This window comes from Phocoena sinus, chromosome 14 (assembly GCF_008692025.1).
Source record: "Phocoena sinus isolate mPhoSin1 chromosome 14, mPhoSin1.pri, whole genome shotgun sequence".
In the NCBI taxonomy this organism is placed as follows: Eukaryota; Metazoa; Chordata; class Mammalia; order Artiodactyla; family Phocoenidae; genus Phocoena; species Phocoena sinus.
The window spans coordinates 41,897,549-41,913,231 of NC_045776.1; the positions used below are offsets into that span (position 1 = coordinate 41,897,549).

The window sequence follows — 15,683 nt, forward strand, 5'->3', positions numbered from 1 at the left end:
AAATTCATAACCTCTCCCACTAATTTCAACATTTTTCACTTATATGACATGATTAATAATATATATTTTTTCACCCAACCTTTTTTGATAACAGTTTTGAGGTAAGAGTTTAGAAATTCTATAAAACCTCATGTAATTTATTCACATTAATTGTCTTCAAAAGCCTCTTATACAGTCCCCTCATTAGTCTGGGGCATACCTGACAAAGGCCTTTCACTTTGAGAATAATCATGCTTTAAGACTCTTACTGTATCCATAGACCCCCACTTAGAACTTACATACTCTTCCTATTGAGTATTTCCTATTTTATAATACATTGAGAACAGGATTTGGAGGACTACTGGAGGAATATGCATTGGTCACATTTAGGAATGGTGGTCTGATTTTAAATATAGAAGGCTAATACAGTATTAGCAAAATCATAACACTTGAGGGATAAAGTGTCAGAAAAATAGTTATGCACAATCTAATACCATGTATCTTAATGGAGTCAAGTCAATGAACTCAACAAGGATTTGTTTAGCTCTTACAACAGGATTTTATTTTTTATTTAAGTTTATTACAAAATTTACTTTCAAAATGATCATACAGCTTTACCTGAAAATTACTAAATCATATACAGAATATCAGGGAAGATATTACCTGATATTACTTTGAAAGATATGTATCCATATTGTTTAATATCTGTAAGAATAATTGGGGGCTCAGAGGGATAAGCCTGAAATTACATAATTTACACTAAACTTATATTTTGTTCAGGAGCTGATGAATATTTTTTTCCAGGATTCTTACCATTTCAATTCTTACATTTTCTTCCATCCTGTGCCTAGATTATATTGCTTTTCAGGCAAGAACAGTCACCGTGTCCCAGTGAATCAATTCCATCCCTAAACTTGATCAAACTCTGCCTTTGCCCTGGAAGAGGAGAAAAAGAATAGCTGACACTGTGTATCATTTACAAATCTATTAACAGTGATGATGGACAGTGTCAAGTAAGATTTAAAGCTAAGATAGATTGACTTCCTAGTGTGCCAGGCGTTTTGTGGGCAGTCTAAGCACCTATCTCATCCAGTTCTCACAGTGAATTCTTAAATCCTGTCATAACATTCCCACATGAATGCCAGAGAAACAGAGCCTCAGGGAAATTAAATGATTAAGATTGCACTGCTAATTAGTGGTAGAGCTACTCCAGCTTAGGTTTGTCCTGTTCCAAAGTGTGTACTCTTTTGACTGTGCATATTGACTCCCTAAACTAGGACTGGAACGGAAGATTACTGAAGATTAACTGTACTAGGAATAATCTACTGATGCTTTCACCTAGTGTCAATGTTGATGTTAGTGAGTGCTTACATAGGACATCTCATAAGAATTATGGATGTTGTTAGTACGAGTGATGAAGTGGAAAAAACAGAGGCAAGACAGATGAAAGGGAAGGACTTTATTTCATTTAAAAGGAGAGACACCCATCTAAAAAGTGTGGCTAGAGTCATGTTTTCAAATTTCCTGATAACAGCCATAGTAGAGAGAGAGGAAAAAAATGAGTACTTTGTGTTGAGCTGCTGAATCAAATAGAGGTAGTCGGAACTGGATTTGAATTCTGGTTCTGTCATTTACTAATTAGCTTACACAGGCTAATAATACCGAAGTTTAGCTTTTTCATCTGTTGGATGGCTGAAATAATTATTCTTTCATAGGGTGGTTGTTGTATTAAATGAGATATTGTATTCAAAGCACTTTAACATTTTAGCCCCCCAAAAATTTTAGTCCTGCTGCCTTTATAACTAACTGTGCAAATGATTCAATTTTCCATACCAGTAGAGATGAAAATGAATGTGGGTAACATAAGACTGTGCTGAGCTTTTGCAGCTCTGCTTATTCTAGATTCTGGGTTACTGATCAAGTCTGGCAGTTATTTCTAAAGCGTATTTATTTTTGTGGTATTGTTTTAACCACTTTTTGATGCTTTTTCTACTAGTATAGTTCCTAATATAACTACTGATTTCACCATAAAAATAATTTTACTTCTGTGTCTGGATGTACTTAGTTGCAAATGACAAAATACACAAGGGTACATATACACACGCTAGGGCACACACACACACACACACACACACGCACACTCAAACACCAGCTTAAACAATAGTGAAACGTATTATCTTATGTAACAGGAGGCCTCTAGGTAGGGTAGGCTGCAGGGTTTGTTGATTCAGCAGCTCAGCACATGGTACTCATTTTTTGTTTCTTTCTCTCCACTATGGCTGTTGTCAGCAAATTTGAAAACAGGACTCCTTGTTCACATTTAGTGAATTGAGCCCCTTCTACATGGAATTTGGCTCTTGCCTTTCATCTTATTGCACTGTCTTAATATATGTTTAGTGGTGAATAATTAGCCTCTTGCTGGTTGGCTTAATCTAATCAGAATGTACCCTTGGAGTTATATGCTGCATGGAGGGGGAATTCTTCTGGAATGACAACAAAACAGAGGCACACTGGGTAGGCAGCCAAGAGAATCCACTAAATCTCCAGAGATTGTCTTCCACCTGGATCATTTAGATGTAGCTCATGGAGACAGGCCTATGAAAAGGACTAGGGAATTTTTGCATAGCCATTCAGTCTAAGATTTTTCAATATTGGGTATTTTAAAATGTATCATAAATGCACATTAGAAAATTAAATGTGAATTGATTAATGGCAAATGCAATTCTTTATTTTGTCATAGGGACCAGTTGATAGCCATGAGAGAGAAAAAGGGACATGCACAAGCTGTGTTTGATCATCTCATAAATGAGAAAAAAGCCTGTGAAGAGAGAATCTATGAGGAAGAACAGAGATACAGAACACTCTTTACCATGAGGCAAAGAAATCTATCAAATGTTAAGGTGAGTATTATTTTTGGACTGTTTTAGAATGAAGGAAATATAGTGATAGTCAAATTAACAGCTAGTTTGATGCACTCATTTTTCATACTGAAGTAGCAAAGATGTTTAGATTTTTTAAATAAATATGTTAGCATAATAAACATGCAATGTTTCATTTTTTTAATTTCCTATAATTATATTCATACAGCATATGAATGCTGTATGCATTCTTTTCAGTGCATTTTATGTGCACTCTCATTTTGTCACTGTACTTTTATTTCAAAGTCTACTGATGGCAGGTTATTCAGAGCCATTTTTACGTTTTTAACAGGAAATGTGAAAATAGTTAGTTTTGTTTCTGAATAAACATAATTTGAATGTTTACCAGCCACTTCATTTTAAAAAATGAGGATATTTTACACTTGCATATGTTTTAATTGAACAGTAACTAGTCAGAAACAAGGAGATCATATGGTAAAATGTGTCTTTTTAGATCTGAAGTTTTATTAAGTTTTATAAAGCTATACATATTAAATTTTTTGATATATGACTAAATTATATACATTTAGCTAAGTGATTCACATCCCATTTTACATTTCATAAGAGTTGTTACATTTAATTGACATAATAGATACCATAGTTTTTAAAAATATATTTATAAATATTACTATTACTTGAAATGCAACAGAAATTACTTCTCAAAAATAAACAACCCCTAGGAATGATGGAAACAAATTAGCAAGAAAGTTATAGGAAGTATAAAATTAATTCAAAATACTGCAGAATGTTGTTTTGATATGAAATTTTAAAATTCTAAAGAGTATGCATAGAAAACAAATTTATGGTTACCAAAGGGGAAAGGGGGGGAGATAAATTAGGAGTTTGAGATTAACATATACACACTACTATATATAACATAGATAACCAACAAGGACCTACTGTATAGCACAGGGAACGATACTCAATATTTTGTAATAACCTATAAGGAAAAAGAATCTGAAAAAACATATATATATATATACATAGATATATATACATATATCTGAATCACTTTGCTATACACCTGAAACTAACACAACATTGTAAATCAACTGTACTTCAATAAAACAATTAAAATGAAGTAAAAATAATAAAAAATAAACAACTCTACTGTATTTTATTAAAACTGTTTCCTACAAAACTTTAAAAATTATATATTATCATAATATACTTTTATCAGATATTTTTGATCCTGATATTTATATATTCAATTATGATATGTATTCAATAAATTCAATTCCCTTTTTTCCTTTTAACATTTCAAAGACATTGCTAATACATTTTCAAAAAGATTATTTGGAACAAATATACATCGAATAGACATGTATGTGAGTGAATGAACATACCATCTATAATGCTATTGCTGTGATCCCTCCTATAAGAAAATTATTAATAAAAGAACAATACTTTTATTAATAATAGTGCCAAGTAACATTTTTCCCTGTTAAATGTGGCTTTTACGTAGACAAAGGTATGTTGGGTTTTTGTGTTTTTTGTCTTAAAAATATGAAATTAACTGGTGCCATCTAGTGGCAACAAATGTTGCCTCCTCTTGGAGGAGTTCCTGGAGGTTTGATGGACTGGGGAAGCTTAAAGTCAAAGGCAGCTCTCAAAACAAGAAGCTTTAAGTTACTTACTGAGTTAAGCATCATTCCCCACCTCATATTTTATCACAGCAGTGGAATTATTTGTTTGAATTCTACCACATTTTCCAATTGTACTGATGCTGAGGACACTGGGATTTCAGGAATCATTTACTGAGAGGCATTTCAACACTTTAATGGAACCATAATAATTAGTGAAATGACAAAATATGGTCGTCAGGAGAGAGATGAAGGGAAAAAATCCTGTATAACTAGCCTCTCAGTAATTGAGAGCTGTATTTCTTTTCATCCCGAAGCTGTCTCTGCTTTCCCATCCCAAAGTGTACCTACATCCAGCCATTCGAACACATCACACAGTCTCGGGTTTTTTTCTTAGCACCAATCTCTATTTGAACTTGCTTTGTTCATTCGTTTTTACTTCTTTGCTGTCTGACTAATCCTGCTATAATAATGTCTTCTTTACGAAGACAGGAAATTTTCTGCCACATTCCCCTCTGTATCCTAAAAGCTCAGAACTATGGCTGGCACAAGGGAGGGTCTCCAAAAAAATCATTGAATGACTGAATGAATGATTAAATGGATGAATGTATGCTTTTTTGGGTGTAATTTTTCTGTCCACATGCATGATAGTGGCTAAAAGCAGTAGCATTTCAAAGATTCTTTCCATACCGCATCAGACTGATACTTTAGCAAATATTCATGCTGTACGCAGAAGCTGAATATCTCTCTCTCTCTCTCTCTCTCTCTCTCTCTCTCTCATCCTCTCTCCTTGATAATACATAAGAAATTTGGCATCTATTCTCTTCCATCTAGGTGAAAATGGTTAAATTGTCTGTTGCTTTCCTACAATTAAGGATTCTGCTAAATATCTCAATAATGCTTTTCAAATAACCTTTTAATTTATATGAAATTGTCTTGAATAGGTCTTTGTTGTGCATTCACCTTATATGATCAGCAGAGTAGAGATCGAACATGAAAAGTTTAGAGATTGATATAGCTCATCATTAGTGACACTATCTATGATTATGATCAGTTCTTGATGTGAAAGAGTGGAAAGACAATGAAATTCCTCATGGAAAACCTATTCTCATCCCTGTTTAGAAATTGGATGAGATAAAATATTGTAAATATGTCTATAATGTAAAGCATCCCCAGAAAGAAACAAGGATTATTTGGCATCATTATAAATGTGGTGTTATTAATCTGGGTTGTCCCTGCTGGACAAAAGAATTGATCACAATTATGGATCATCTAAAGAAATTGCTTATTAAAAAACTTTATAAAAGCCACAATGGAATTAATTGAGGATGCGAGAAAACACACCATAGAATTAGAAATACGAACAGCTAATAAAATACTTTAAGAAAAAAATACATAAACGTCAGAGAGCAGACAGTGTGGTGCTAGAGTTAAATTCAGTCTTTTTCAGTAAGCAATTCCAATGAGATATCTTTAAATGATAGATTTCTTGAATGCCATTCAGTTTTTACTAACTGCCTATAATTTGCAAATGCAAATTGCTTAAGATTAAAATTTCTGTATTGCATGTTCATTAGAGTACTATGGCTGTAGCTACTAATCTCCCTCTTTGCTTCTGGGAAGGTCCAAACAAAACTGGAGTTTAAAGCATTTTAATCTATCATGAGCCATCCTCAGAAGTCCCACTTGCCTTTTCTACATCAGTGCCTTTCTCTAGTGTTCTTTTGGTAGTCTTGCTCTCCTCCCTATAACTTAGGGTATGATATGAGAGGGGTACAGTGAACTACTGATACAGTGAATCTGTGGCAGACACAAGCAATTTCCAGATTGAGTTCTAGCAGAGACAGTCTCCCAATACTTTGTATTGTTTATTAGTTTTTATTTTGCTTCATATTTCCCACTCTCAGGAAATACCTCTTCCCTTGTCTATTGCTATTTCAAGTTTGGCTATTGAATCATTTCTTGACTCTTTCATGTGATAAATTCTTAGCTTAATATACAGGCAGTGATTCACTAATTTATCAGACAGCCAGATACAGACATAGTAAAAATCAGAAACAAATTTAATCTGAGATCATTTTAAAGATTACATAATTTTGAAAATTATTCTCCTATTGGCCACTCATCATTTCTTCATTCACGTGACTAGTTTATGAGTACTGCTGTTTTGGGGGCACTTAATATTGGACGACCAAAACCCTAGCCTCAATTTAAAAATGTAATCAGCAGGAAAATGGAAGATGTGAAAAACAGACTTGAATATAGTGACAACATTCAAATTACAAACAGTAAATTGTGTTCCTGGCTCACTGACTTGCTATATTAGGTATTATTATAAATAAAAAACATGTATTCTTTGTTCTTAATAGTGGGAAATGAATGCATTTTCATTGGAAACATTTAGAAGACTGACCAATGAATCTCCTAGGCAAGAATAGTTTGCCTTGATGATTTTCTTACCACCAGAAGATTTTCATACAGCATGAAATTTTAAAAACTTAAGAATGTATTTTGCATAATTAATAACTCTTTTAAAAATAATTCTGATAGGATTAAACATTAATTAATCACATGCAGTAACATTCATTAGGTTCATCGTGTTGCTTTTTTAAAGCAACTTGTTCAAATCTACAGCTCTTTGAGGAATGAACATTTTGATCTGAGGACTGGTAGCAAAACAGTACTAATTTTGTCTCTGGGACCCTTCAGGTTTTTGCACAAACCCACCCAGTCCTGCAATGATCATAACGAGTTAGAAATCAAGAGAGGGTCACACTAGAATATAAAGGAAAAATGTAGCATGGATATGAGTCATTCCCAAATAAAAGTTTAATATATTCTGAATGTTTGCTTAGAGCATGATTCATTAAACAAGGAAGAAACTTCCCTTCTTTCTGCATCTTTCTCTAACATCATGTTGCGTCTTACAGATATGTTCATGAATTACTGCTAATACTATGGGTTAAGGCACTATATATAAAGTTTAAATAGAATTTTTATTGTTTGAACTGGCAATCAACTACGTTTTCAGTTTTTTTCCCCAACTATCTAGAGGCATCTATTACAACTACTTGGCTATAGTCCATTTCAGTTTTTCTGTATATTGGTATTTTTTTCTACATAGTTGTGATAATACTCTATGATCACACTTTGGAATTATGATTTTTCCAAGTAACATTAATTTCCTAGTGGGTCTGCCACTTTTGAAATGTCTTCTCCTACTGCAGTGTAATATCATAAATATGTGATTTTCTCTTTTGATCAATTAATTATGTTTCCAAATATCAAATTTCATTGTTAAGTATACCTTACTTGATAATGCTTTATACTAGATTCAATTTCCAATCATTTAATGCTGAACATCTGTTGGTCTACAGTTCTTCTGTTTTGTACTTCGTTCAAGATATTGGTATCAGAAATTTCTTGGAGTTTTAAAAATGAAATAATAAGCTTTTGTTCTTTTTTCTGTGCTAAATAGCATGAGGCATTTCAGTTCCTTAAAAGTTTGAGAAATTCTCCCATGATACTATCAAGATATGTGAAAAGTCAGAGGTTTTACCTTACTTACAAGCTAACAAGTTAGCTGCCACTGCTTTACAAGAGCTGACAGAAGACTTGAAACTCCTGGGTGAGAGACAGAGGACTATTACTCAGTACACATGGCTGTGTGAGCTTCATGTTTGTAGGTTCCCCTTGGCTCCAAGTCTCATGGGAGTAACGTGAACGTGGTCCAGGTAGATGCTCCATACACAGGGGGTTTTTATCACAGCTAATGAACCTGGAATGTAGAAAAACCCCAATTTTATAAGTGAGCTTCTAGCAAACTTGCCCAGCCTTTGCCCCAGAGGAAGGCATTACACTGTCTATGCAGTAAATTTTGAAAAGATAGTTCCGGATAAAAGCTGTCACAGAAGTGTATAAACATCATGGTGAATTGCCTCCCAAAATATATTATCTGAGCTTGGTTCTTTTGTGAAGAAAAACATTTCAAAATTTATTCTATATCTTCTTTGGTTTTTACATAATTAATATTTTCTAGTTTTTGTGTCAGTATTTTAAATTTATTTTGTCTAGAAAAGGTCGTTTTAATGAGATTTTCAAATTTATCATTAAGTTGTATGACATAGGAATAGTTTCATCTTTTCTGCTTCTGTAGTTATAATTTTCTCATGTATTAGCCTCTTATTTTTCCTTTTCCTTGATTAGTCTTAATTTTTTACCTTCTAGTTGTTTTTTCCACAAACTCCAAATTTTCATTTGTTTATAAAGATAAATTATTTTTGTTTTTAATTCATTAATTTCAGCTTTTTTCTTTATCATTCCGTTTGATTGATTTTCATAATTCTATTTTCTGTTTGTTTCTTTTTTAGAAACTTGAGTTGAATACGTTTTTGTTTTTCACTCATAATATTCATGTATTCTCTGAGTACAATTTTAATATGTAGCATTCTTATTTAATATTTTTACTTGCACATTGGTTTAGTCAAAAATTAGGGAATTTAACATCCTTGAGACTTTTTGAGGGGGAAAAAGGACAATAGATAAATAAAATAATTATTTATAAGATTTTTTTATTTCCACAGGTTGGGAGCAGAGGGTAGTGGGTATTGTTTAAATTTATGTTAAGGAGTGATGCCAGCAAGATAGTGTAATAGGAAATTTCTACTGTCTTTCTCTAAAGAAACCAATTTTGACAGTCACTAAGGGGCAAGAGTACCTTTGTAGAAGTCCAGAGTCCAGGGGAGCATTTCTTGCACAACATCGAGCAAAAAATTCTGAGATAGGGTGAATTGGACAGGGTAAAGGAAGAGTTTCATTTTGCCTACGTCACCTCTCCCCCAAGGTGGCATAGCTCAGTGCCGAAGGAGACCCCTTTGGCCTGCAACTTCTGAGATTGCTCTCACTGGGGGAAAGTGAGGGCATATTAGTGAGTGCTTAGCTTCCCCAGTGTGCTTAACTTCTTGGCTGTAGGATGCAGCCAAGAGGCCCACTTCTTTCTCACCCCATCCAGAATACTGATGTGAGCAGCACGACTGAGGGGCAGGGAGAGACAGGTACACAATAGGCCGTGCTTGTAACACATCGCAGGGATGTGTATCCAACTATATAGATTGCATCATGGATCCTGCCCATTAGACCTGGGGATGCTTTACCAGTGGACACTTCCTACTGGTCCATGGGCATCCCTAATGCTCTGAGCACCTCACTCACAGACCCTTCCCCCATGGGCAGTAAATGTGAACTTTTGCAGATGGCTATTGAGCATGCACAGAAAGGCAGCCCAGCTCCGTGGGATTGAGAGAAAGCACACAAACTTGAGTATTTAGCATTGCCCTAGGAAAAGCAGATAGGAAGCTGTCAGCACTCCGCTGGCTTTGCAGACTTAAAAGAAGGCACACAATCTTAAGAATTCCATTACTCACTGCATACACAGGAAGTGGGCTCTGGGCTGAGCATGCAAACAGGAGACCCCAATCCATGCCTTTCACATGCACTCAAAGAAGGTAAAAGAATTCCACCCCAAGAGGAAATAAGAAGTGTGGAGCAGATATATCCATAGAAAAGGTCTGAGAAAGTCACGGCATCCTTTGCTGGGCTAATAAATGAAGTTATCTCTCTCCCTAAGCAAGTCAGTAAAGACTAGAAAAGGTGACTGTTTTTTCAAATGTAAATAGAACAACAAAAGCCTTCAAGGAACATAAAAAATTAAGGAAACAAGACACTAGTAAAGGAACACAATAATTTTCCAGTAACCTACCCCAAAGAAATGGAGATTTACAATTTGCCTGATACAGAATTTAATACAGTTGTTTTGAGGAGGCTCAGTGAGCTACAAGAAAGCACCGAAGGACAGTCCAATGAAATCAGGCAAATAATACACAAATGAAACAAGAAGTTTAGCAGAGAAATAGCAATTGTAAAAAAAAAAAAAGATAATCTGAAACTGAAGAATACAGTGAGTGAAATGAAAAAAAATAAAGCAACAGAGAGCATCAGTAGCAGACTTGATTAAGCAAAAGAAAGAATCTGTGAAGTAGAAGACAGGTTATTTGAAATTATTCAGTCAGAGAAGAACAAAGAAAAAGAATGACAGAGAATAAAGAAAGTTTATGTGAAATATGAGGTACCATCAAGAGAAACAATCTATGCATTATTGGAGTCTGGCAGGAAAGGGAGAAAGGGGCAGAAAGTTTGTTAAAAGAAAGGATAAAGAGCAAGACCCAATTATATGCTGCCTACAAGAGATTCATTTCACATTTGAACACACACAGACTGAATGGGAAGAGAATTTAAAAAAATATATTCCATGCAAACGTAAACCAAAGAGAGAGCAGGGGTAGCTCTACTTGTATAAGACCAAGTAGACTTTAAGTAAAAACGTAACAAGAGTTTTACTTACCTGTAAACAGGTCATTACATAATAATAAAGGGGGCAATTCATGAAAAGGATATAACAATTATAAATATATATATGCATCTAATATCAAAGCACCTAAATATATTGAGCAAATATACTAACAGACATAAAGGGAGAAATAGACAACAATACAATGATAGTAGGGGACTTTAATACCTCACTTTCAACAATGGATACATTATTTAGACAGAAAATCAATAATGAAACATTAGACTTGAACTACACTTTAGGCCAAAACAGACATGTATAGAACATTACATCAAACAGCAACAGATGACACAGTCTTCTTAAGCAAACACAGCACATGCTCTGGAGTAGATCATAAATTAGGTCATAAAACAAGTCATAACAAATTTTAAAAGGCTGAAATTATACCAAGTATCTTTTCCAAACACGGTTGTATGAAGCTGGAAATTAACAACAAGAGGAAACTAGAAAATTCACAAATATGTAGAACTTATACTCCAAACCAAAGTCAAAGAATAAATCAAATGGGAAATAAAAAATATCTTGAAACAAAAATGGAAACATAATATACCAAATTTATGGGATGCAGCAAAAGCAGTTTTAAGAGGGAAGTTTATAGTAATAAATGTCTACAAGGTAAAAGAAAGATCTTTCAACCAGCCTAACTTCATACTTCAAGGAACCAGAAAAAGAAGAACAAACTGAACCCAAAATTAGGAGAAGGAAGAAAATAACAGACATAATAGCAGAAGTAAATGAAATGGAGGCTGGAAAACAATAGAAAACACCAATGACACTAAAAACTGTTTTTTTGAAAAGATAGACAAGAGTTTAGTTAGACTAAGAAAAAATAAATTAAAAATAAAAGGAACCATTACAACTGATACCACAGAAATACAAAGAATTATAAGAGATTACTATGAAATATTATGTGTCAACAAATTGGATAACCTTGAAGAAAGAATACATTTCTAGAAATATATAACCTACCAAGACTGAATTGTGAAGAAATAGGAAATCTGAACAGATGGATTACTAGTAAGGAGATTGAATTAATAATCAAAACCTCCCCAACAAAGAAAACCCCAGGACCTTTACTGGTGAGTCCAACCAAACATTTAAGAATTAATACCAATGCTTCTCAAACTTTTCCAAAAAATATTGAAGAAGAGGGAACACTTCCAAACTCATTTCATGAAGCCAGCATTACCCTGATACCAAAGCCAGACAAGGACACTACAAGAAAAAAGCCTACAGGCCAATATCCTTAGTAAACATATGTGCAAAAATCCTCAACAAAATGCTAGCAAACCCAATTTAACAGCACATTAAAAGGACCAAACACATAGCCAAGTCATATTTATCCCTGGGATGCAAGGCTAGTTCAACATACACAAATCAATAAATGAATAAAGGCAATACAACACATTAACAGAATGAAGGGTAAATATTATATAATAATCTCAACAGATGTAGGAAAAGCATTTGACAAAATTCAACATCCATTCATAATTTTAAAAAGCCAGTTAGGTGTAGAAGGAATGTACCTCAACGTAGTAAAGGCTGACAAGCCCACAGCTAACATCATTCTTCATCATCAAAAGCTTTCAGCTTTTCCTCTAAGGTCAAGAAGAAGGCAAGGATGTTCACATCACTTGTGTTCAACACAGTACTGAAAGTCCTAGCCAGAGTAATTAGGAAGGGAAAAGAAAAATCATCCAACAGGAAAGGAAGAAATAAAATAGTCTCTGATAGCCACATAGAAAAGAATGAAACTGGACCCCTATTTTACACCACTCAAAAAAATTAACTTGAAATGAAGTAAAGTCCTAAATATGAGACTTGAAGCTATAAAACTCCTGGAAAATAAACATAGGAAAAAAATCTCCTTGACACTGGTCTTGGGAACAGTTTTTTTGCATATAATACCATAAGCATATGAAACAAATGCACAAGTTAAAAAGTAGGACTGCATCAAACTAAAAAGCTTCTGCACAGCAAAAGAAATAATCAATACATTGAAAAGGCAGCCTACCAAATGGGAGAAAATATTTGCAAACCATATATCTGATAAGGGGTTAATAGCCAACATATAAGTAACTCATACAACTCAGTAGCAAAATAACAGAAATAATCCAGTTAACAATGGGTGGAGGCTGAGGCAAGATTAAAGGGACCAGAGAAGCTCATCAAGATGAGATCAACCAGCTGAGAGGAGATTAAAGAAGTGCAGCCCCCCCCCACACCCTAACCTTGTCAGAGACCCCACCCTTGAGCGATTGTTAGAAAACCCTCATCAGATCCTCTGGGGGTGGGTGAGACACACAGTTTTTCGAGGTAGGAGCCCGCTGTGTTCCCCTTTGCCTGGCACAGTAATAAAGCTCTCCTTTTCTACTTCACACCCCCTCAAAATGGTGGAGGACCTGAAAAGACATTTTTCCAAAGAAGACATACAAATGGCCAGTAGATAAATGAAAAGGTAAAAGTATTCAGCATTACTAATCAGGGCAATGCAAATCAAAACCACACTGGGATATCACCTCACATCTGTCAGAATGGCTTTTATCAAAAATGCAAGAAATAAGTTTTGGCCAGGTTGTAGAAAAAAGGGAACCTTTGTACACTGTTGGTGGGAGTCTAAATTGGCATAGCCATTATTGGAAACAGCATGGAGATTCCTCAGAAAGTTAAAAGCAGAAATATACAGAAATCCCACTTCTCTGTATATATTAGAAGGAAACAAAATGTATTTTGAAGAGCTATATGCACCCCCACGTTCATGGTCGCATTATTATTTCCTCAACAGTAGCCAAGTTGAGGAAACAGCCTAAGTGTCTGTTAATGGATGAATGGATAAAGAAAATGTGAGAAGTAAATGAGAAAGAAGGAAATCCTGCCATTTGCAACAAGGTGGATAAGCTTAGAGGACACTCTGCTAAGTGAAATAAGCCAGACAGAGAAAGATAAATACTGTATGATCTTACTATTTGTGGGATATTAAAAAATAGAAAAGTTGAACTCATAGGAACAGAGTACAGTAGAATGATGGTTAGCAGAGGTAAGGGGGTGGGTGAAATGGGGGAGATGCTGGTCAAAGGATACAAGCCTTCAGTTATAAAAGATCAATAAGTTCTGAGGATCTAATGTATAGAATAGCTGTTAAATGATCAGTTTGGTCATAATTCTTTTTATATAATCATAATTCTCTCCTGTGTATTGTTCTAAAGTTAATATTATCAATCCCTGCTCTTCTTTTTTTTTTTTTTTTTTAGATGTTGGGGGTAGGAGGAGTTTATTAATTTATTTATTTTTGCTGTGTTGGGTCTTCGTTTCTGTTCGAGGGCTTTCTCTACTTGTGGCAAGCGGGGGCCACTCTTCATTGCAGTGCGCGGGCCTCTCACTATCACGGCCTCTCTTGTTTCAGAGCACAGGCTGCAGACGCACAGGCTCAGTAGTTGTGGCTCACAGGCCTAGTTGCTCCGCGGCATGTGGGATCTTCCCAGACCAGGGCTCGAACCCGTGTCCCCTGCATTAGCAGGCAGATTCTCAACCACTGCGCCACCAGGGAAGCCCCCTGCTCTTCTTGTTAGACTAATCTAATTTTGCGTTTTATTATCAACGATTGTGGCTTATTTTTTAGATGTGCATTTGTAACCTTTATAGAGCAATATTTAGGATGATTTTGCTTTTTCAATCTATTCAGATTTAGTAATTTAATTAATTTATATGATAGCTTTATTGATTCTTGCTTCTATCATCTTGCTTAATGCTTTCCATGTTGACACTACCTTTCTACTTTTGTCATTATTACTTTTTTGGTATATTGATGGTTGTCGTTTGATTTTATTGCTTTTAATAATATAATGTGGAGACATTCTACTTTTAATTATATTACTGTTTCAAATTTCCATCTAAATGTGTTCTTATATGACTAATGCAGGTAAACAATGGGAGATAAAGCTAAGGATGTAGGTCTGGGATATATCACAAAGACCCAGTTGAAAAGTTTACACTTAATTTGTAAAGCAGTGAGAGACGTGAAGAATTTTCGTGGAGTGCAGTGTGCTCAGAGATAGGCTGTAGCAAGACCAATTCGACAGCATTTTGTAGGATGACATGACATGAAATGAAGTGAAAGCACAAGTTGCAGATATTAGTTACCAAAAAAGTGCATTTGTCATCAGAGGGAAGTGATGAGACACTGATAGAACTGGAAGACTGATGTCAAAATGGTTGTGATATGCAAATAAAAGAACCAGAATTTATAGGAGGTGCTACGATATTGGTTGACTTGAAAAAAATATAGTAACATTTGTGGTAAAAAGAATTTTTGATGATTGGCTTACTGAGAAGATGATCTGTTTTGGACAAGTAGAGGAAACTGGGGAAGGAGTTGAAATGGAGAAGTGGAAACTGGGGAAGGAGTTGAAATGGAGAAGATTGGTGAGTCAGCTCCCGTGTTGATGGTTAAAGACATGGGAGCTTATGAAAACTTTGAAGAGAAAGCGTTAGAGAGTATCTGAAGATAGAACCTGGGGTGAGCAGGTTGTTTCCTTCTTTCTCATTGCTGTCTGCAGCTCTGCAGGCCAACTAGAGCCCACTCCTCAGAAGTTTGTATCCCATGCTCACAGAGCCTGTCTTCCAGCCCAAAGACACTAGCCTCAGTCAAGAGGTCTGAATTTCATCTCCACAGGGATCAACAGTGCCAAACATTGCCAGAGTGTTGAGTCACACGTTCTTAATTTGGCCATTAAGAGAGCATCAGTGGTAGAAAGAGTGGTATCAGTAGATTGATAAGGCCAGAAGATTAAATATAAA

At 35.0% G+C, this 15,683-nt stretch overlaps 1 protein-coding gene across 1 annotated transcript in view; it reads left to right on the forward strand.

The window, feature by feature from the left end:
- The window catches only part of CCDC178 (coiled-coil domain containing 178), a 365,322-nt gene that overhangs the window by 136,525 nt on the left and 213,114 nt on the right, over nucleotides 1–15,683 (forward strand). Inside the window, exon 17 of the mRNA XM_032654041.1 lies at nucleotides 2,720–2,879. Within this exon, the coding sequence (XP_032509932.1) occupies nucleotides 2,720–2,879 (160 nt within the window). The remainder of the gene's footprint in view (nucleotides 1–2,719; nucleotides 2,880–15,683) is intronic.